Here is a 22,333-nt window from a genome sequence, read left to right as displayed (position 1 = left end):
GACAGCTGGCACACGCCCTATTGCCAGTCAGCACACCTGCTCCAGTGATGGAACCCGAAAGTGAATGATCATTTTCATTAAACTCCCAATCAATGGACAGGAAGTGGGAATTTTTGCCTCTCTTGTAGATCGATGCCTTTCCACTGCCTGCTTTGTCACCATCATCGCCTTCGATACCCCCATCAATCACCACCAGCAGGTGCTGGCCTGTCGCCAGCCAGTCCGGCCTGCAGGCTTCTCCTCTGCCTCCCTCGTGGATTCGGCAGTGCCTGGCTCAGGGCTGCTAATTGACACAGCATCCAAATCAGAGTTTCTAAGGGTACGAGCTTGGGGCAAGAGAAACACTTGTCTAAACAGTGGAGTTTTTGAGGTTCCACACACAGCCCAGTGGTCTTCAGTGTCCAAAATGGAAGTGAGAGAAAGAGGTTGTGACAGCTGGGATCTGAGAGCTGGATGGATGGGACCTAATAGTAACAGTAATGGGATCCATTCACTCATTCATCTCACAAATCTTTTTTAGAATCTTGCATGTGCCAGGAAATGTTTTAGGTATTGGGGACTTAACAACAAACAGATGGATAAAAATCACTGCTCTCATTGGAGAAGGCAGAAAATAAACAAAATAAAGAAGCAGACTATATTCTATGTTAGATGCTAAGTGCTATGGAGAAAAAAGAAGCAGAGGTGGAAGTTGGGAGTGTCAAGGGAATGGAGTTTAAGTAGAGAGGCAAAAGGAGGCCTCACTGAGAAGGAACGTTTTAATAAAGACTGAAGAAGATAAGGGAGCAAGCTGTGTGCTTGCTTACAGGAGGGAGAGAGTTCCAGACAAAGGAGCCATACGTGCAAAGGCCCTGAGGTGGGAGCACGCGCAACGTGTTTGAGGGATGACAAGAAATCCATTGGGTCTGGAACAGAGTGAGCTGGGGTGAGGTCAGGTGACAGAGGCCGTGTAGACCACTGAATAAACTTTGGCCTTTCCTCCGAGGGTTGTGGAAATTACTGGAGGGTTTGGAGCAGAGTTAGATGTGATGACTTACTCTTTTACTGGATTGTTCTGAATGTTATATGGAGATTAGACCAAAGAGGAAAAAGGAGACTAGCTGGAGCCACTGTAATAATCCAGGTGAGAGAGAATGGCTTGAACCAGGCGAGCGGTGAGAAATGGTCAGAGCCTAGAGGGATCTTGGAAGAGTTGACAGGATTTACTGACAGATTGGAGGTGGAGTGTAAATGAAAGAAATCAAGGATGACTCTGACATTTTGACCTGAGCAACCAGAAGGATGATGATGGTAGTAATGATAACAAGATAACAACGTTTATTGAACACTTACTATGCCAAGTGCTTTGCTAAGTGTTACACGCATTATTTTGGTGAATCCTCAGAACAACCCTATGAGTCATCTGCTGTTACAGGTGAGGAATGTTAGACAAGGAAAGAGAAGCCCAGAGGTTTCACAGCTAGTAAGCATTGGGCGGAGTTCAGCTCCATGGCTGACTGACTCCAAGATCCATGCTCTGACTGACCTTATAGGTAAGCTGGTCTGGAAAATGTTCCTTGTTTCCTGGAGGGGTGGGTTTCCCATCTCCCCTGCTCTGAGTGGTTCTCATCAAAGCAGATAGACTCTGGAGAGCCAAATCCACTCTTTATAATTTACAGTCCTATTTACTAGTTTCTGTCTTTTTAAAATTTGCCTTTAGGGCTTTGGAGCCTTGAATCCTGAGTGTGTAAAGGTGAAATGGATGCATACGCCCCTCAGGTCTTGGTGCCTGTCTCATGAGGCATGGAGACACAATTCAGCTGTACATTCATTGGAACCTGGGCAAAGCAGTGCCCAGTGGACAGTGGACAGGCAGGGAGTCTTTCGCAGGGAGGCTGAGAGCTCCTATAGGTATAGCCCTCCTCAGGCTCTAACTCCACCTAAGGTTCATCTTCTGGCATATAGTGGGTACTCAATTAACATGAATTCCTTAGGTTGTCTCATAAAACAGAGACAGTTATGGTGGCTTACAGCACCAGTGGTCCAGGCAAGGTGTTTTTTAAACATCTCTGCACTTCAGTTTCCTCATCTATAGAATGGGGGTAGTAATAGCTCCCATACCTTAGAATAAGCCTACATAGTAAGACAAGGTAAGCAAAGCTCTGGCACAGAAGTGCCCAATAAACATTAACTATTATGATGACATGGGGGAAATCTTTGGTCTTGCTCTGACCAGATGCTCTCTGGGGAGGGAGAGTCCTATGGAGATATCAGGATCTTCAGCAGATCTTCTGGTTCTGGGGGAAGGAAGACAATGGTGACCAGCACCAAGTCATCCAACACAAGGCTGAGGCCTATTATGTGGCTCTCCCGTGGGTTTTGGGGTAAACAAATGGGACCCAGGGTCGCATTAGAGTTGTCAGTGGCTCTCTGACTGTCTGCTTGGTGTGTAAATGTGTTAATGGCTAATGGACCTAGATCAATGTTTGCCTGGGTCTTTAGTAGATAACCCCAGTCTCCCTTTTCTGAGCAGCCAATGTGGGTCAGGGTAGGGACTGATGGATGGGGGAGCTGTGAGTATAGGGACTGGAGATTAGCTCCCAACACAGGGAGCTGGAGTCTGCATTTCTTTAGACTGTGGTTCTCAACAGGGCATATTTGGCCATATCTGGAGACACTATTTGTTGTCACATCTGGAATGCTACTGGCATCTAGTGAGTGAAGGCAAGGGATGCTACTAAATACCCTACAGTGCAGGGACACCCTCCTCACATCACACACACACACACACACACACACACACACACACACACACGCACACACAGCAAAGAATTAGCCAGCCAGGCAGGGTCTTGGTGCTCCGGCCGGGTGTCAAGCCTGAGCCTCTGAGGTGGGAGAGCCAAGTCCAGGACATTGGGCCACCAGAGACCTCACAGCCTCATGTAATATCAGTCGGCGAGAGCTCTGCCAGAGATCTCTGTCTTAACACTAAGACCCAGCTCCACCCAAGGGCCAGCAAGCTCCAGTGCTGGACGCCCCATGACAAACAACTAGCAAGACAGGAACACAACCCCACCCATTAGCAGAGAGCTGCCTAAAGTCATACTAAGTTCACAGACACCCCAAAACACACCACCAGGTGTCGCCCTGCCCACCAGAAGGACAAGATCTAGCCCCAGCCACCAGAACACAGGCACAAGTCCCCTCCACCAGGAAGCCTACACAAGCCACTGAACCAACCTCACCCACTGGGGGCAGACACCAAAAACAATGGGAACTATGAACCTGCAGCCTGTGAGAAGGAGATCCCAAACACAGTAAGTTAAACAAAACGAGAAGACAGAGAAACATGCAGCAGATGAAGGAGCAAGGTAAAAACCCACCAGACGAGACAAATGAAGAGGAAATAGGCCGTCTACCTGAAAAAGAATTCAGAGTAACAATAGTAAAGATGATCCAAAATCCTGGAAATAGAATGGAGAAAATACAAGAAACGTTTAACAAGGACCTAGAAGAACTAAAGAGCAAACGAACAATGATGAACAACACAATAAATGAAATTAAAAATTCTCTAGAAGGGATCAATAGCAGAAAAACTGAGGCAGAAGAACAGATAAGTGACCTGGAAGACAAAATAGTGGAAATAACTGCCACACAGTAGAATAAAGAGAAAAGAATGAAAAGAATTGATGACAGTCTCAGAGACCTTTTCGGTAAATTTAAGAAAATTGAAATCGTATCAAGTATCTTTTCCAACAACACTGTGAGACTAGATATCAATTACAGGGAAAAAACTGTAAAAAATACAAACACTTAGAGGCTAAACAACATGCTACTAAATAACCAAGAGATCACTGAAGAAATCAAAGAAGAAATTTTAAAATACCTATAAATAAATGACAATGAAAACACAACATACTTGGAAGAAATGGACAAATTCTTAGAAAAGTACAACCTTCCAAGACTGAACCAGGAAGAAATAGAAAATATGAACAGACCAGTCACAAGCACTGAAAGTGAAACTGTGATGAATGCAAGAATTCTTCAATATATGCTAATCAATCAATGAGATACACCATATTAACAAACTGAAGGATAAAAACCTATGATCAGGGGCTTCCCTGGTGGCAGAGTGGTTCAGAATCCGCCTGCCAATGCAGGGGACACGGGTTTGAGCCCTGATCTGGGAAGATCCCACATGCCACAGAGCAACTAGGCCCGTGAGCCCCAACTACTGAGCCTGCGCATCTGGAGCCTGTGCTCCACAACAAGAGAGGGCGCGAGAGTGAGAGGCCCGTGCACCACGATGAAGAGCAGCCCCCACTTGCCACAACTAGAGAAAGCCCTCGCATAGAAACGAAGACCCAACACAGCCTAAAATAAATATAAAAATAAATAAATAAAAATTTTTTTAAAAAACCTATGATCATCTCAATAGATGCAAAAAAAGCTTTCAACAAAATTCAACACCCATTTATGATAAAAACTCTCCAGAAAGTAGGCACAGAGGGAACCTACCTCAACATAATAAAGGTCATATATGACAAACCTACAGCCAACATCGGTTCTCAATGGTGAAAAACTGAAACCATTGCCTGTAAGATGGGGAACAAGACAAGGTTGTCCACCCTCACCACTATTATTCAACATAGTTTTGGAAGTTTTAGCCATGGCAATCAGAGAAGAAAAAGAAGTAAAAGGGATCCAAATCAGAAAAGAAGAAGTAAAACTGTCACTGTTTGCAGATGACATGATACTGTACATAGAGAACCCTAAAGATGATATTTTAGGATTATAGAAAACTACTAGAGGTAATCAATGAATTAGGTAAAGTAGCAGGATACAAAATTAATACTCAGAAATCTCTTGCATTCCTATACTCATATAGCTGATTCACTTTGTTATACAGCAGAAACTAACACACCATTGTAAAGCAATTATACATCAATAAAGATGTTAAAACAAAAAAGGGGGGCATTAGCCAGCCAAAATATCAATAGTGCTGAGGACGAGAAACCCCACTTTAAAACAAGTTCGAGATCAAGCATGGAAAAGAATTCTGAGAATAACCCTCTCTCCATTCCATAGGGTGATTTATAGTGTACAGATGTGCTCACAAGTGATAAGGACTTCAGGGTGGTCTCCAACCCCTTCTAGTTCCTCAAGGGCCAGCCAACAAATTTCTCTGACCATTACAGTGACCTACAAGCCCCTAAAGACCCTGCTCCTCACTCTTCTGATCTTATTTCCCACTACTTTTCAACAACTCAGCTTAGCCACCCTGCAGATTCCCACCTCAGGGCCTTTGCACTTGCTACTCCCTCTGCCTGAAATGCTCTCCTCAGGTTGCTGCTTTACTGCCTTCAGGTCTTTGTTCAGTTGTCGCCTTCTCAGGAAAGCCTTCCCTGGCCACCCTGTACACAACCACAGCCCCACGTCCACCCACTCCTTGCACTCCCTAAGAGTTCTGCTTTTTCTCCATAGTACTTTTACCCTGAAGATATGCTACCTTTTTTACTTCTTTACCAGTTTATCTTGAGTCTCCCCTCTCTGGGATAAAAGTTCCATAAAGCAAGGATGTCTGTCTGCTTTGTTCACCACTCAGTGCCTAGAATATATCTGGTATGTAATAAGTATGTAATAAATGTTTAATGAGTGAATGAGTGCCTCAGTTATCAGCACAGTTTAAGATGGATTGAGTGTTAGACCTGCTCTGAAATGTAAGACAGGGACAATGAGACCAAGCCCTGTGCCTGGAATACAGGTCTCAGTAAATGGTCGTCCCCATCATCACCACTGTGGTCCTCATTATCATTCTCATTCACCATCTACATCATCATCTAACCTGCTCCCAGGGCACAATCTTGCCACCTCTGCTTTACGGATGATTTCTAATTACTCATTAATGAACCCAGAAACAGCTCTTGTTAAGTCTCATTTTGACCTCTCTCTGCTAAACGTAGCCTCCCCTTTTCTCCTGTCTCATTCATGGGGAACACTGGGGGCCAAAGGAAAGCTGTTATTCACTCAGCATCTCCTCAGGCCTGCCATGCTCCAAGCACAATCCCAGATGGTAGCAATCAAGAGATGAATAAGATTTGACCCCTGTGCCCGGTGCAGCTCACACGTTTAAAAGCATTTTCAGGGCTTCCCTGGTGGCGCAGTGGTTGAGAGTCCGCCTGCCGATGCAGGGGACACGGGTTCGTGCCCCGGTCCAGGAGGATCCTGCGTGCCGCGGAGCGGCTGGGCCCGTGAGCCACGGCCGCTGAGTCTGTGCGCCCGGAGCCTGTTCTCCGCAACGGGAGAGGCCACGGCAGTGAGAGGCCCGCGTACCGCAAAAAAAAAATATAAAGCATTTTCAATACAGTGTGGTAAATGCTATGAAAAGGAGTGTGCAGAGGGCTGAGTGAGTGTGGGAGGGCCTAGGTGGGAGTAAGGTGGACATAGCCTCTTGACAGAGCAATTCCATGAACTTAAACCTCACAATCCAGGTGAAGAAGTTCAGGAAGGACACTGCAGGTGGAGGGAACTGCAAGTGTAAAGGCCAGGAGGCCGATGCCAGTGTGACCTACCTGGTGGCCACACTCAGAGTGTAGAGCACAGAGTTCAAGTGGAGTGGAGAAGGAGGCCCGGTTAGATCGAGCAGAGGACATTTTAGCTGTGTTAAGGAGTTTGGGGACTTAGAGAATCTTTGGGGGTTTTTAATCAGGAAGTGACCCAATCAGATTTGCATTTTAGAAAACAAAATTTCTCGGCGTACACTGTAGAGATGGCACTGGAGAGGGAAGGGAGACCATCTAGAAGATGCTGCAGTGGTTCATGGTGGGAATGGTGAGGCCAGAACTAAGGCCGTGGCGGGGGGATGGGGAGAAATAGTGATTGCGGAGGGCTTCAGGAAGTGGTTTCAACAGGATCTGGTGACGATTAGAGACGAGAGTACAAAGGAGTTAAGAATGATCTTGGATTTCTGACTTTGACATTATGTGGATAACAGTGCTGTCAGTCAAGACAGGACACAGGACGTGAGAAGAAGCTTGCCGTTGGAGCAAATCAAAGATGCTGAGGTCTATTTTGGACACACGTGGCATTGAGATGTGCGAGGGATATCCAAGAGCAAAGATCGCCCTGGGTGTTGGCTCTTGAGCCTGGGGTCCTTGGAGAGATGAGAAAGTGGGCAGCAGCTAAGGATTTGAGAGTTACCAGGGCAGTATTTCCCTGGAGACGATATTGGAAAGACCTATTTGTAAAAAGCCATTTACTCCTGGAAAAAAAGCTTTTATAATGCTTGCCCCAAGTCATTCGTTTTTCCAGAGGTGACTTTAAAGGGTCTGCCAGCTTTTGAGAATTCATTTTGATTTAAACTGTGTATTTGAAGGCATCAAATATTCAAATGAAATGAGTTTGAGGGTCTTTTAGATAGCATCTCTGCTGGTGTTCACCGCTTTGAAATACCTGCTGATGGGAAGGCTTTAAATTTAAACTATTCAAAAATTGGTTGTTATCAAGTGCAATTAAAGTATATAAAATGCATTAGCTTCCTTTGTAGCCCCAGGTTCGATGTCAATCCAATCCCTAAGTTACAAGACAACAGTTAACACCCCAAAGAGCCATGAACTTGCCCTGCTGCCCTGATTAAAACACAGTAGTCAGGACTTCCCTGGTGGCACAGTGGTTAAGAATCTGCCTGCCAATGCAGCAGACATGGGTTCGATCCCTGGTCCGGGAAGATCACACATGCCACGGAACATCTAAGCCCACGTGCCACAGCTACTGAGCCTGCGCTCTAGAGCCTGCGAGCCACAACTACTGAAGCCCCTCACCTAGAGCCCTGCTCCACAACAAGAGAAGCCCACGCCCCGCAATGAAGAGGAGCCCCTGCTCACCGCAACTAGAGAAAGCCCACGCGCAGCAATGAAAACCCAACACAGCCAAAAATAAAAACAAATAAATAAGTTCATTAAAAATAAACAGAGTAGTCACGGGCAGAGCTTGCATTCTCACACGGACAGGATAGGTTATCCAGGCTTGGCGACCTGCTGTGCCATTCTGGAAGGGTAAATGAGTGTCGCTATGTGTGCTGTGTCGTGCAAAGTATGTGGCTCTAAATCCTTCCATGTCTCCACTGAGGGTCTAGGATTCAGGGTTTAAGGCTGCAGCCAAAAAGAGAAGATGGCTTAGATGTCTGACCTGTGCAAACCATTAACTCATAATCCACAGCAGGTAGAGCAGCTGCAGAGTTCTCAATTCTTCTGAGAAAGGAATCATGAAACAAATGTTCGAGTAGTGGCCCAAGTCTTGGTGTGGAGGAGGGAGGGATGCAGGGAACCAGCTGGAGGAGTAGTTCAGCAAAGTGGAAATCATGGCCTGCTCACAGGCTCATGTAAAGAAAATGGCCCAAACTGGATCTCTCCTAGGTCTTGCTCCATGGGCTTGAAGTAAAATTAGGCATGCATCCTGACACTTTGAAGGAAACAAACCATTAACAGCCTGAGCTGGATGGAAGTCAGAGGCTTGGAACTATTTTGATGGAACTTTACACAACAGCCATGCTCCACATCGGATGGAGGCAAAATGACCCAATTAGATTTTCCCTTCTGTGAACTACCAAGGTTAAGGGCACAAAAAGAATGTTTTTGTTCTATGTTGCTATGAAGTAGCTGCACAGGCCAGCTGAGGAAGCACTGGGATCCATGGTAACTGAGCTGCTGATACTGTCACTTACCCGACTCCCCCACTGAAGGGGCATCACTCAGAGAGAATGTATCAAATGAGAAGAGACAAAGATTGAGGAAGGAGCTGGGAGGCCTGAATTTCAGGCAGGAGACACAAACTCAGATACTAGAGGGGTGAGGCAGGGGTGTGACTGTGTGGGATTGGCTGGATAGGGATGTGGTAAACTGACAAGTATGTTTTCTGATCAAAACGGGAAATCGTTATTCAGCTCCAGCCAACTGTCACATTGCAGGAATGTAAGCCAGTGCTTCCAGAACTTATGTTTTTTCAAGAGCAGATGTAAATTCAATTTCAATTGTGAAATGTCCCAAAATAGGGAGACAAATAGTGGCACCATACTGGGTCATTGTGAGGATTATATGACATTTACTGGGCTATAAGGACAGTGCCTGGCCCACAGTAAGTGCTCACTATGTGACTGTTAGGAAAACCCCTTCTACCCTGTCCCAAGGCACAGACAGGTCTGTGCCAACGTCTCAGGAAAAAGAAGTCTGTTCTCTCTGTCAAAATGCGGGCTGATGCAAAGCCTAAAGAATAAACGTGGGCATGCAAACTTCAGACAGTAAAGGTGATGATCTAAAAATCTTTCTCAAGAGCGTGCCCATAACTGTGTCCCAGCAACTTAACACGCGATCTTATTTAGTCTTCACAATCATCCAGTGTGGCCCTTATGTTCACGCCCATTTTACAGAGGAGAAAACTGAGGTTCAGAATGGTAAAGACACCTGAGGGTAAATCCTGGCCTCTTGCCTTCAGTGGGACAGAGGAGCCAGATACAAATCAAGACAAGAGTGGCAACGTAGTATCCTGCAAATTGCTTAATTTCCCTGGACCTCAGTATTCTCATCTGTAGATTGAGGATGACATTATATACATTATTTTTAAAATTATTATTAAAACGAGTTCTCATGTGTTTAGCAATATTTAAAACTCCTCTGGGGACTTCTCTGGTGGCACAGTGGTTAAGAATCCGCCTGCCAGTGCAGGGGACACGGGTTCAAGCCCTGGTCCGGGAAGATCCCACCTGCCATGGAGCAACTAAGCCCATGCGCCACAACTACTGAGCCTGTGCTCTAGAGCCCCCGAGCCACTACTACTGAGTCCACGTGCCACAATGACTGAAGCCCGCGTGCCTAGAGCCCATGCTCTGCAACAAGAGAAGCCACCACAACGAGAAGCCCGCGCACCACAACGAAGAGTAACCCTGCTTGCCGCAACTAAAGTCCGCGCACAGCAACGAAGACCTAGTGCAGCCAAACGTAAAATAAATAAATAAATAAAACTCCTCTCGCTGCCAGGAGAAAGGGGGCAGGTCTCAGCCCACCCATCACCCACTGCCCAGGAGTGAGGGACACTCACGGAAGAGCACCATCAAGAAGCGGGTCTCATTCAGCATCTGGGTCAGGCCGGCAGGTGTTAGCACCATCAGGTTTTTCTCCACCAGGATGTGCAAGGGCTGGGACACGTTGATGCTGGCTTCCTTGACGTCCACCTCTGGTGAGCCCTGGACAGTTCCAACACAAGAGGCCACCAGCAGCAGAGACATCCTGAGCAGCTCCATTGCTGTCCTGCAGGGGCAGGAACAAGAACAAGAACCCTTATCAACACAGGTGGTGGGGCCCCATGTCATCACTCCCTCTCCATCTCCTTCCCTGCCAGGTCAGTCCTGATGTGGAGAACATGGCCTGAGCATGTTCCACTGCCCCCCCAGCGGTGCCCACAGCTCAGCAAAGCAAGCTGGCAAAGGAGAGGCAAAGCGTTAGGGTAACCTCAGGGCCCACGGAAACGGCGCAGGGTTAGTTCAGAGGAACACGGTCCCACTTGCAGCAGCAGAAAGCCAAATCACATGCCAGCCACTCAAGCCCACTGGCTCCCCGGACACTAGGTGAGAATTTTTCGGATATGAAACCCAGTCCAGAATCCCAGGGTGAGCCTCTGGGTCTCAGAGATGACTGGTCCAATCCCTATCACAGCCTCTGCTTCATGTTCCTCCAGCTCCTGCTTGAATACCTCTTTTGATGGGCAGCTCACTACTTGACAGTGTACCCCATTTGATTTTTGAGCAAATTTTCTCAAGTGTAAACATTTCTTTTAAAAGTAATCACCATAGGGGCTTCCCTGGTGGCGCAGTGGTTGAGAGTCTGCCTGCCAAGGCAGGGGATGTGGGTTCGTGCCCCGGGTCTGGGAAGATCCCACATGCCGCGGAGCGGCTGGGCCCGTGAGCCGTGGCCGCTGAGCCTGTGCGTCCGGAGCCTGTGCTCCGCAACGGGAGAGGCCACAACGGTGGGAGGCCCGCGTACCACAAAAAAAAAAAGTAATCACCATAATGCACACTTGTAAAAATTCCAAGCAATACAATAAAAAAATGTTAAGTAAAAAATAAAAATTTCTCCCATAACACCACCCCTGAGAAAGTGACTCTTAACAGTTTGGAATGAATCTTTACTGATGTTGAAAATGCCCATATGAATGTATATTTGAATGTACATATGTAAACATAAATGGAATTAGGTATGTGTACTGTTCATTGTTCCGATTGTCTTACTCAATGAGATGAAATATACCCCAGATACCTTCTGATAAGAGTACATATTAGATCTATAACATGATTTCCTTTCCCCTTTTTTTCTCATTCTTTTCTTTTTTCTTTTTATTTATTTATCTTTTTTTACAATTCTTATCTGTTAGAATGGTTTGGGTCAGCAGCTGCCTCTCTGTAAGTTCCACTCTTCCTGATAACATAGGTTTTCCCTAATAGTTTAAAGCATAGGATCACTGTCACAGATCTTTGCATGTTCTCCACAAGCATAGAGCCATTTTCCTGTGTAGCATACAGACTACCCAAGTGTTTTAAATAAGAAGACGTATAGCAAGTTCAGATTAAACATATAAGGACCTGAATTCCTTCGTTGAGCGCTGTATTCCTAGCACCTGGCATTTATGATAGGAAAATGAACATGAATGAATAGATACTTGATATTTCCCTGGGAAATATGTTTGGCACACTATCTGAGGATTTTTTAAAAGTAGATCTTCTATTGTAATTTTTTGGTCTAATATATAAAGAATTGTGACCAATTCTCAAGTGCTAAATTTTATAAATACCTGTAACTAAACATACTTGTCATGTACCAGGTGCTGTTTTAATGCATTCCATGTCATCACCTCTCTTACGACAACTCTATAAGGTAAGTATGGTACTATTATAATCCCCATTTAGTGAGTATAAAATGAGGCACGTAGAGGTTAAGTGATTTGCCCAAGGCCACACAGCTAATAAGTGACAGAGTCAAGATTTTAAACAAGGCAATCTAGCTACAGAATCCACACCCTTCACCACAATAACGTACTGCCTCTCTAGTGTCCCCCTGCAAAACTGATGTAGTGAACAGTGTTTTGAGACACTAACTGAGGCTTCCGCCCAACCACCAGCCCTGGTATCCCCCATTCAATCACATCCTGTCTCAGAGGGGAGGACCGAGGCTGGCAAGAGAGAACAGAATCGGATTGGTTTAGGGCTGCAAAACAGGCCTTTGAAACTCAGCAGGGGCAAGACACTTGCAAGCCAGAGCTCCAGTTGCAAGAACTGGGCTTTTCAGAAAGAAAAGGGTTTTTGACTACTCAAAGTTTTATGCTATAAACTCTAGGTTTGGAAGAACATGTTGACAGAAGGAACAGTTACCTTCCCCAAAGGAGATAAAAGTGTGCCTTCCTAACAGGAGGGAGGAGAATGGGGAGGAGTGGCAAGAGCTTTGATGCTTCTGGGGTCCTGACAAAGGGGTCCTACCTTCTGTCCCTTCTCTGTGCTGAAACCCCAGCCCTGTCTCTTTACGCGCACCACTGCAGACCCAGTCCCCAGTCCCATGCCCGCTCACAGTAATAAATCAATCACTACGTAGTAAGCTAGTATTTGAGCTTTACACTCATCATCTCATTAAGCCTCACAGCACGTCTGGGAGGTAGGTCCAATTAGGATGCCCACCTTACAAGGTGGGGACCCATCCAAGAAGAAGGAGTGAGACTTGAGCTCAGGTATATCTGAGCCCCATGCCTATGGGTCTAAACCAGGGGTCGCAAACTATGGCCTGCTGCCTCTTCTTATAAATACAGTGTTAGAGGATCACAGCCACGCCCGTTCCGTCGCTATCACCTGGGGCTGCATTTACCACAACCGCCGGGTGAAGTCGTTGCAACAGAGACCCTATGTGGCCAGCAAAGCCAAAAATATTTACTATCTGGCCCTCTGCAGGAAAAGTTTGCTACCCTCAGGTCTGAATCACACTAGCACACTGCCCTCGTGCCCATACCTCATATTCTGGACTTTGGAAGTGGTCACAGATCCTCAGATTTGCAAAGTCCACTATCAAAGCACAGCACCTCCCTCTGCAGGATGGGTGAGTAGTCCTGTATCCCAGAGTAGTTGTGAGGGTTCATAAGGAACTTGTGCTTTATTAGTATTCACTTGGATTCACATTAAAATTCTCTGGGGAGATTTTAAGGCAATACTGATGCTCCTCTCACCCTAGACTATTAATTCAAAATTAAAGAAGACATACAGATGGCCAAGAGGCACATGAAAAGACGCTCAACATCACTAATTATTAGAGAAATGCAAATCAGTACTACAGTGAGGTATCACACTGATCAGAATGGCCATCACCAAAAAATCTAGCAACAATAAATGCTGGAGAGGGTGTGGTGAAAAGGGAACCCTCCTGCACTGTTGGTGGAAATGTAAATTGATACAGCCACTATGGAGAACAGTATGGAGGTTCCTTAAAAAGTGAAAAATAGAATTACCATATGACCCAGCAATCCCACTAATAGGAATATACCCTTAGAAAACCATAATTCAAAAAAAGTCATGTACCACAACGTTCATTGCAGCTCTATTTACAATAGCCAGGACATGGAAGCAACCTAAGTGTCCACTGACAGATGAATGGATAAAGAAGATGTGGCACATATATACAAAGGAATATTACTCAGCCATAAAAAGAAACAAAATTGAGTTATTTGTAGTGAGGTGGATGGACCTAGAGTCTGTCTTACAGAGTGAAGTAAGTCAGAAAGAGAAAAACAAATACCGTATGCTAACACATATATATGGAATCTAAAAACAAAAAATGGTTCTGATGAACCTAGGGGCAGGGCAGGAATAAAGATGTAGACATAGAGAATGGACTTAAGGACACGTGGTGGGAGGGGGAAGCTGGGGCAAAGTGAGAGTAGCAGCGACATATATACACTACCGAATGTAAAATAGATAGCTAGTGGGAAGCAGCACATAGCACAGGGAGATCAGCTCGGTGCTTTGTGACCACCTAGAGGGGTGGGATAGGGAGGGTGGGAGGGAGACACAAGAGGGAGGGGATATGGGGACGTATGTGTGCATGTGGCTGATTCACTTTGTTATACAGCAGAAACTAACGCAGTACTGTGAAGCAATTATCCTCTAACAAAGATCTATTAAAAAAAAGTTGCTCAAGGCGGGGTCTAGATATCTGTATGTTTTAAAAGCTCTCCAGATGATTCTTTTTTTTAACTTTCTATTTGGAAAATTTTGAACAAACACAAAAATAGAATGGTATGGTATAACATACCCCCAAGGTAGCTCATCACTCAACCTCTGTTATTGTCATCACCAATCTTATTTCTTTTATACTCCCATCGACTCCCTGCCCTGGATTATTTTTGAAACCAGTCCCAGGTATCATATTATTTCATCCATCAATATTTCATTATGAGTCTCTAAAAGATGAAGATTTTATAGTAAAACATAACCACAACACCATTATCACACTTAACAAAATTAACTACAATTTCCCATATCATCTAATATCCAGACAGTAAACTCCTCTGATTATTTCATAAGTTTTAAGTTTGTTTAAATCAGAATCCAATTGAGATCCACATATTGTCATTGATTGTCATGTCTCTTAAGCCTTCCAGGTAATTCTGTCCTGCAGCCTGTAGGCTGAGAACCACATGGTCAGAAAAAATCAATACAGAGAGAGTTGAGATAAGGAGGAAGTCGGTGGAGAGCCTGGTTTTCTGGAAAGACAAGTGGTGCATATATATGATTCACATCTGCATTTCAGCCAAAGGGCTCACTACTGCTGAGCCCCATGGCCCACCAGGTAACATGACACTCGTTAGCCCTGGGTAAGTCTGGTACAGCGTGATGACTATTAGATGGAACTTTTGTTTCTAGTATTAATTCACCTTTGTTGACTTGGGAGAAAAGGCACAGCATAAGAGCTGTGAGTTGAGCTTATTCAGTGTCTTGTTGAGGACTATAGCCTAGGGGGACAGCCTCTCAGATGGCTTGAGAAACTGCTCAGAAGGTGTAAGGGGGGAGGTCAGTATATACGTAATTTTGGTGAAGGAGCACACACAATCAAACACACATCTCAGCAAGGAACCAAAGCCCTAGTTATTGGTTTTAGTGCTTTTCTAAGTATGGGAAGATGCAAGAAATTGTGTCCATAAAAATTTCTCCTGAAAATATCTAACTATCTGAAGGCCTGTTCTGCCGGTTTTCCCAGACCACAGAGGGCCTCATTCCTCATCTTTGCCCTGAACTCCTTTCAGGGTGCGTTTAAGGTCAGCCGCCGCAGTGACTAATGACATAATTCTTGCGGAACTGGGTGGCGAGTGCCATTCTCTAGTTGGCACCTGTTCATTTGTTCATTGAATCATTTACTTGCAAAAGAAAGTGTCATCTAAAAGTTCTTTGCCTAGATGGAGACATCAAAGTACTAGAGAGTTAATTTTATTTTACAGAAAATCACTAGAATAACCACTTCTCAGTTATGTAAACGTAAGGCAGTGAGGGCCACCCAGAACCTTCCTGCAACTGACTATCGGCGACCCCTTCCAAACCCCTTGACACACAGAATCTCTTGTTTGGCAGGGGCGGGAGGGATTTGCAAAAGTGCCAATAGGCCTTTTGGAAAGAAACCTCAAGACCTGAGGTTGTTAGACCCTCTCTGAGAAATCTGGATAACACTTGTCAGAGGGACGGGAAGCCTGGGCCTGTGGTCTCATCTCCAACTCAGGAGACCTGTGCTGCTGTGCCCTCCCTCCAACCCAGCGGGTGACCCAGCATCTGAGAGCAGCCGAGGCAGTGGAGGCTGCCCTACCACGCTCTCCCCTCACAAGTCTTTGACACAGGGTTCCCAGGGACTCCTGGTCAATTCACAGGGAGGGAGAAGTGCGAGACCCCCCGAGAGGGAAGAGCCAGGTTTCCTGCTGGCTGGAAATGCTTTCAGAGCCCCAGGTCTCACGCGATGGAGCTCGAGCCCCTTGAGCTGTGCAGAAAGCCCTCCACCGTCAGACTATGCCCACTTCAGTCTTCCCAACTCCTGATCATTCATTCATCCACTCAATCACTCATTCGTTCGTTTGTTCATTCATCAAATATTTTTTAAGGTCTCCATGTGTGCTAAGTACCATTCTAGGTACAGAAGTGAACAAAATAGACAAGAGTTCTTGCATTCATGGAGCTTATATTCTAGAAGAGGGAACAAGTGAATGAGATAGAAAGAATACCGAGTATGTCACATGCTGGTAAGTGCTAAGGAGAAAAAGTAAATCAGAGAAGATGTGAAAGGGATAAGGTGAGGGGGGTATTGACATTTTAAATAGGGTCACGTAGAAAGCTTCACTCAGAAGCTGACATTTTACTGAAGGGAGCAAAGAAGTGAACTATTTGCCTTTCTGGGAGCAGGTTGTAGATGCGGGGTGGCAGGGAGAGTAATCTCTCTGTCTCCGTCTCTGTCTCTGTCTCTCCCTCTTGCACTCTCTCCTGAAACTGACTGTGGCCACAGTGCCATGCTACCTCATCACAGGGCTCCTGTCAAACTCTGGACCACATTCTGGCTCAACCCCTGGCACTGTTCCCTCAGCCCCACCTGGGCCCCTCTGTTCTCTGGGCCCGTGGACCTCAGTTCTCCCTGTACCTGCCCTTCTGGCCGGGCATCCCTTGCTGCCCCTCTGTGTCTCCTCAGGCACCGTCTGCCCCAGTCCCACAGATTCCAGCATCCTCCCCCCACCACCTACTCCAGGGGAGTGCTGTGATGGGAGACTTTTATTAATAAGACTGAGAATAAGAAGAGCTAACACGGAGGAGTTTCCTACCTGCCAGCCAGTACACTGACCACTGAGTGTGTGCTGTCTCCACCAGCGTTCCATACAGAGGGCCCCTGTCCCAGCACCGCCGGCCCTCGTCCAGCTGGAGCAGTGGCCTCCTTTCTGATCCCTCTACTTATTCTCTTTGCTTCCCCAATCCAGTCCTCACACAGCAGTTAGCAGTTTTCTTTTTAAGCGTAATGCAGATCGCATTGCTGTCTTACTAAAAGGTCCATGGCTTGTCATCTCAGACAACCCAACCCTGCGTCTGTTCTCTCTGGCCAGCTCTGGCCTCCATAGCCCTTTTCCCCTCTGACGATGGCACTCCATTCTCTCCCCCGAGTCACAGGGCACCAGGCATGCTGGTCTCCTTTCCTCTCCTCAAGCACATCCTGCCTCAGGGCTTTTGCCTCTGCCTGGAACCCCTTACCCTTACCTTTTCTGAAGTGTCCCGGTACAAACACCAGCAACTCAGAGCGGTCTCTCCAGGCCACTCTGTCTCCCCAACCTCAGCTTTGAGCACTGTCAGTCACATTACCCCTGCTTGCTTCAAATTTTGTATTATTATTTCTGAGTACATCTTGTTTATATCTCTAACTTTTTAATATAAGAGCCTTTGTTCAGGGCTGTTTCCCCTCCTCCTAGAATGGTGCCCGGCCCAGATCTGGAGCTCAATGTATGTCGAATTAATGAATGAACAAATAACCTAATTTAATTGTCACACAAACCCCATGGTCTGTTTCAGTGGTTCTCAATCATGATTGTGCATTTCAATCTCCCCGGGCGCTTAAAAAGAACTTGAACTCAAAACACATTGGATTCAATTTCATTGATCTAGGGTCGGGTGAGTCTGGGCATCTTTTTTTTTTTTTTTTTTTTTTAAGCCCCCTTGGTGATCCTAATGTGTAGCCATTTATGCTGAAATTCACAAATTTATAACCTTCTTGGCAGAAGAAAGGCTGCCAGGGCAGGGCCCTTCAGTCAGAATTGCCATTTTCACTCAAGCTCATACCTGCAGGAAGCCTGGTTTTTCTCAGGCCCACTGGGGCCAAGGCAGGGCCCGGGGCAGCACACTCTGTGGCCCTTGAGGAGGGAAGTTCACTCCTGAAGAGCAGGCTCCTGGCTTCCCTTTGTGACCAGAGCAGGACCCGAAGGCAGCTGGGTGTAAATCCAGAGGCAGAAGTGGAGTCCCTTCCTGGACACACCGAGGTCAGAACATCCTCAGCAGCAATGTTCTGAGTTCTAGGGTTCTGGCCCTGGAGAAGAATAGGCCATTGTTGAGTAAGAGGGGGCCTTGCCCTGCCCATGCTGAGTGGGGGGAGGAGGGCTGGAGATCACAAGAAGGGCCAGAAACAAAACACACTATGGGGTCCTGGGCGTGGCATCAAAGGGGCCTACAGATTGGAATTTGGATGCCATCTCTGTTCCTAAGCAGCTGTGTGGTCTCAGGCATGTCACTTATGCTTTCTAAGGCTCAGTTTCCTCACCAGTAAAATGGCATACAACACCTAGGAGGATTGTTAGACGAGATGATACATGCAAAGTGAGTAGCATAGTACCTGTAAGGCAGGAAACCCTGTCCCAGTAATCATTTACACCATGTGCACGTGTATCAAACCAGCACAGCGTACACCTTAAGTATGTACAATTGCACCTGTCAGCCGTCACTCAATAACGCTGGAAAAAATAAAAACATATTTTAAAATATACTGAGGGCTTCCCTGGTGACACAGTGGTTAAGAATCCACCTGCCAATGCAGGGGACACGGGTTCGAGCCCCAGTCCGGGAAGATCCCACATGCCGCGGAGCAACTAAGCCCGTGCACCACAACTACTGAGCCTGTGCTCTAGAGCCCACAAGCCACAGCTACTGGAGCCCACACGCCTAGAGCCCGTGCTCCACAACAAGAGAAGCCACTGCAATGAGAAGCCCGCGCACCACGAGGAAGAGTAGCCCCCGCTCGCCGCAACTGGAGAAAGCCATGCGAAGACCCCACGCAGCCAAAAATAAATAAATAAATTTATAAAAAGTAAACAAAAACATACTGACTGTTAGAAAGTGATAAATCCTGGGGAGGAAGGTCAAGCAGAGAATGGCGGGCAGGAAGTGTCAGATGGGAGAGGGTTCCACTTTCGATGAGGCAGTTGGTTGAAGGTCCATGAGCTGAGCCCTGTGGGTGGCAAGGCAGTGAGCCATGTGGATGGAGCGTCCTGGCGGAGGAGCCCGCAAGAAGGCCTGAATCAGTGCTGGCTGGAGCCGGCCTGAAGGGCCACCTGAGAGCCTCTTAATATTCAGAAACTTTGCAGGCCGGTTGTTAAACTTTGATAAGTTGAAACTGGTGGGAATCAAAACTGGCCATGGTGGGAATTTTTAACCGTAGATACTGGCAAACACCACAAGTCACTTGTGCAGTTTTTGTTCTCAGAGAAGCACTTTACCAACAACCCCACCCCAAGCCAGGACTTCAAAGCCACAGGGAGACCACTGTGGCTGCAGCCCAGCGAGCCAGGTGAGAGCTGTTTTCCAGACTTTGCCTTTGAGTGACACAAGGAGCCAGAGGAGACTTTGTTCCTTTTAGTAGCTTTATTTAAGTATAATTTACGTACCAAAAATTCACTCATTTCAAGTGTACAATTATTTGTATCCCTATTAATTTCTTTTAGTAAGTTTACAGAGTTGTGCAGCTCTGACCACACTCCAAATTTAGAACATTTCCAACAAAGAGATCCCTGTGCCCATTTGCTCCAGGCAGCTGCCAATCTACTTCTTGTCTCTAGAGGGTTCTGCGCAGAAAAGGGACGTGATTTGATTTATATTATTGTCACTGTTGTCTCCTTTCTGCTACAATATAATAAAGTTCCTGTTCTCTTTTTGGATTAGATGATGACCTGAATTTTCAGGGAAAATATCCCCTAGGTCTGGACACCCAGCAGGCGCTGGGGCTGGAGTACTATCTCCCAGGTGGCGGGGCCGTGCCCGCTGGCTCAAGTGTGCTGACCAGCTGAAGCCACGTGTCCCCCGCTGGCTTCGGGCTCTGCCTTCTCTTGGCTGCGTTTGGGGCCAAAGTTCCCGAGGGAGACTGAGTCAGCAAATTGCCTTTACCGGCGTTCCCAGGAGCCCGAATATTTACAGGCATTAAGGCCTGCATTCAGCTAAAGCAAAACCTAGCAGTCTTCTCACCTCCTGGGTTCAAGAACAAGGCACTGTGGAGAGAAATCCTTCAGCAGGGGGTGTCAGCTGCCCCTGAGGCCTTTACTGATTAAGCCTAAAGAGGACAGGGCCTGAAATGGCATTGTGCACTTGGGAAGGAGGCCTGGGATTCTAATTATCTGCTGTCAAGGGGCCCCCAGAATCCAGGAGTGAAAGGCAGAAGAAAGGGCTTGGGGCAGAGTTCAGGAGAGGTGAGGGGTTGGGGAGGGAGGTGAGGGAAAGGAAGTCCTGCCTCACATGCCGACCCCTGTTGCAGGGCTGGTGACCACAGCAGAAGCTGGGGTCTAGCTTTCTGGGAGGTGAGACCTGGAAGTCACTTTTCCCCTCCAAGCCTCACTTTATCTATAAAATAGAGAATATAACACATCATACAGTTGTTATGAGGATTTAAGGAAATATAAAGCACTTTTCAAATGCTTAATACACAGTAAGCCTTCAGTAGATGACAGTTATTATTGCTTTTCCTGTTACCATGACACATTATTATTGTTGATTATTGTCTTCATCTGTTTGGGCTGCTATAACAACAATACCGTATACTGGGTGGTTTAAACCACATTTGTTTCTCACAGTTCTAGAGGCTGGGAGGTGCAAGATCAAGGCCCCGTGGGCAGACTGGTGTCTGGTGAGGGTGTGCTTCCTGGTTCAGAGCTGTATCCTCAGCAAGAAGAAGCAACAGGGAGCTCTCTGGGGTCTCTTTCATGAGGACTCCACCCTCATGACCTAATCACCCACCAGCAGTCCAGCCTCCTCACACTATTGCATTGGGGGTTAGGATTTAACATACGAATCTGGGGGGGACACAGACATTTAGTCCATGGCATTTATTACTCCCATATTCTATCATTATTATTACCATGAGGAACTTGGCAGAAAGAAACTGGGGACACAGTCCCGAGGCCGCTGCTTCGCTTCTCAAACTTGAATGTGCTCGACTCACCTGGGGTTCCTGTTAACATGCAGATTCTAATTCCACAGGTCGAGGGTGGGGTCTAAAGCTCTGCCTTTGTAACCTGCTCCCAGGTGACCGCTGAGGTCCTTGGTCCATAGGCCACACTCTGAAGAGCCGGGCACTATAACTTCTCTGTCCAATACAGTAGCCACTAGCCACGTGGAGCTCCTGAGCATTTGAATGGGGCTGGTCTAAACTGCAGTGTGCCTGTGAGTGTAAAACGCACATTGAATTTCAAAGAATTAAGAACAACAAAAAAAAATGTAAAGTAATTTCTCTAATAATTTCTGATATTGATTACATGTTGAAATTATAGGATATAGCTAGTTAAATAAAATGTATTATAGTGAATTTCACCTGTTTCTTTTTACTTTTTTGAATGAAACTACTAGAGAATTGTGTATTACACGAGTACGTGTGGTTCACATCGCATTTCTTTTGGAGAGTGCCGCCCTGGAGTTCTCTTTCGCATTGTCAGGCCAGTTCAGGGTTTGCCAAAGGCTTTTGGAGGGATTCGCTTTGAAGGACTGAGCCTTGGGAAGCAGGCTCTGAGTTCCTGCGCTCAGATCCACAGAGATCCCCAGACAGTAGAGGTGGAGGGGCTAGACCTCATGTCCAGGGAGGAGAAATGATCAAAATCACACCATGGAACTCAGACTAAAGCCCAGGACTCCGCTCTACAAGCCGATATGTGCCGTGCTCACCCTAGGGCTGACCACAAGCTTCTCTCCAACCTCAGAGTCTCCCTGAAGCCCAGAATTCATGACGATGCTCTCTCTCCTCTTTGGTGATATGGCTAAGAGGACTGGTCCTCCAGGCTCTGAGAAATGCCTGGGGTATCTGTGTGTCTCATGGGCAGCTGCCGCCTCTACCTGTCCCTCAGAAGATTGTGGCCACCTGGGAAATCATCAGCCTGGGCAGACAGCCAGTGCCTGAGTACTTCAACTTTGCCCATGGTGTGCTGGGTGTGTGGAGTCAGCTGGAAAGGGTGAAGCTCACTGTGTCCCAGGGTCCATCTTGAGCATCAGATTCTGTCCACGCTTGGGCACCCCAGTGAGACTCAGGGCTACAAGACATGTGGACATTTTGACTTGGGAGTTTCTCAAGTCCTAAAATTTAAACTGTTAGCATTTAACCTTAGAAAAACAATTACAACCAAGTCTTTGAGCCTTAGACACCCTTGCCCAATCCCTAGTGTGTCTCACATTCCTGAGCCCAAATCACACAGGGAGAGAGTTACGCCCCTTTGGATTCCCTTCCGATCATTCTGAGCAAGTGAAGGAGAAAGTTTTGTATGACTCCTAGTCTGTTTTTAGTATCTTCCT

General features: G+C 46.5%; 2 protein-coding genes across 5 annotated transcripts in view; one reads left to right on the top strand and one right to left on the bottom strand.

Annotated features, from left to right (window-relative positions):
* The window catches only part of PDILT (protein disulfide isomerase like, testis expressed), a 42,628-nt gene extending 23,511 nt beyond the window's left edge, over nucleotides 1-19,117 (bottom strand). The window contains exons 1-3 of one of the 4 annotated variants that reach the window (XM_024744359.1): nucleotides 18,892-19,117; nucleotides 17,858-18,101; nucleotides 10,072-10,280 (exon numbers count right to left, since the gene is read on the bottom strand). In XM_024744359.1, coding sequence (XP_024600127.1) covers nucleotides 10,072-10,273 — 202 coding nt within the window. In that variant the 5' untranslated portion in view covers nucleotides 10,274-10,280; nucleotides 17,858-18,101; nucleotides 18,892-19,117. The remainder of the gene's footprint in view (nucleotides 1-10,071; nucleotides 10,281-17,857; nucleotides 18,102-18,891) is intronic. The other 3 variants (XM_024744357.1, XM_024744360.1, XM_024744356.1) reach the window with 3 other exon arrangements.
* A 2,681-nt stretch (nucleotides 19,118-21,798) lies between these two features.
* Nucleotides 21,799-22,333, top strand: part of ACSM5 (acyl-CoA synthetase medium chain family member 5) — a gene marked incomplete at its 5' end in the record, with an annotated part of 89,460 nt that continues 88,925 nt past the window's right edge. The window contains one exon of the mRNA XM_024744618.1: nucleotides 21,799-21,996. Coding sequence (XP_024600386.1) covers nucleotides 21,799-21,996 — 198 coding nt within the window. The remainder of the gene's footprint in view (nucleotides 21,997-22,333) is intronic.

This window comes from Neophocaena asiaeorientalis, unplaced genomic scaffold (genome assembly GCF_003031525.2).
Source record: "Neophocaena asiaeorientalis asiaeorientalis breed wild unplaced genomic scaffold, Neophocaena_asiaeorientalis_V1.1 scaffold91, whole genome shotgun sequence".
Lineage (NCBI taxonomy): Eukaryota > Metazoa > Chordata > Mammalia > Artiodactyla > Phocoenidae > Neophocaena > Neophocaena asiaeorientalis.
The sequence above is the reverse complement of the archived record's forward strand: the minus strand, read 5'-3'. Positions and strand labels throughout refer to the sequence as shown.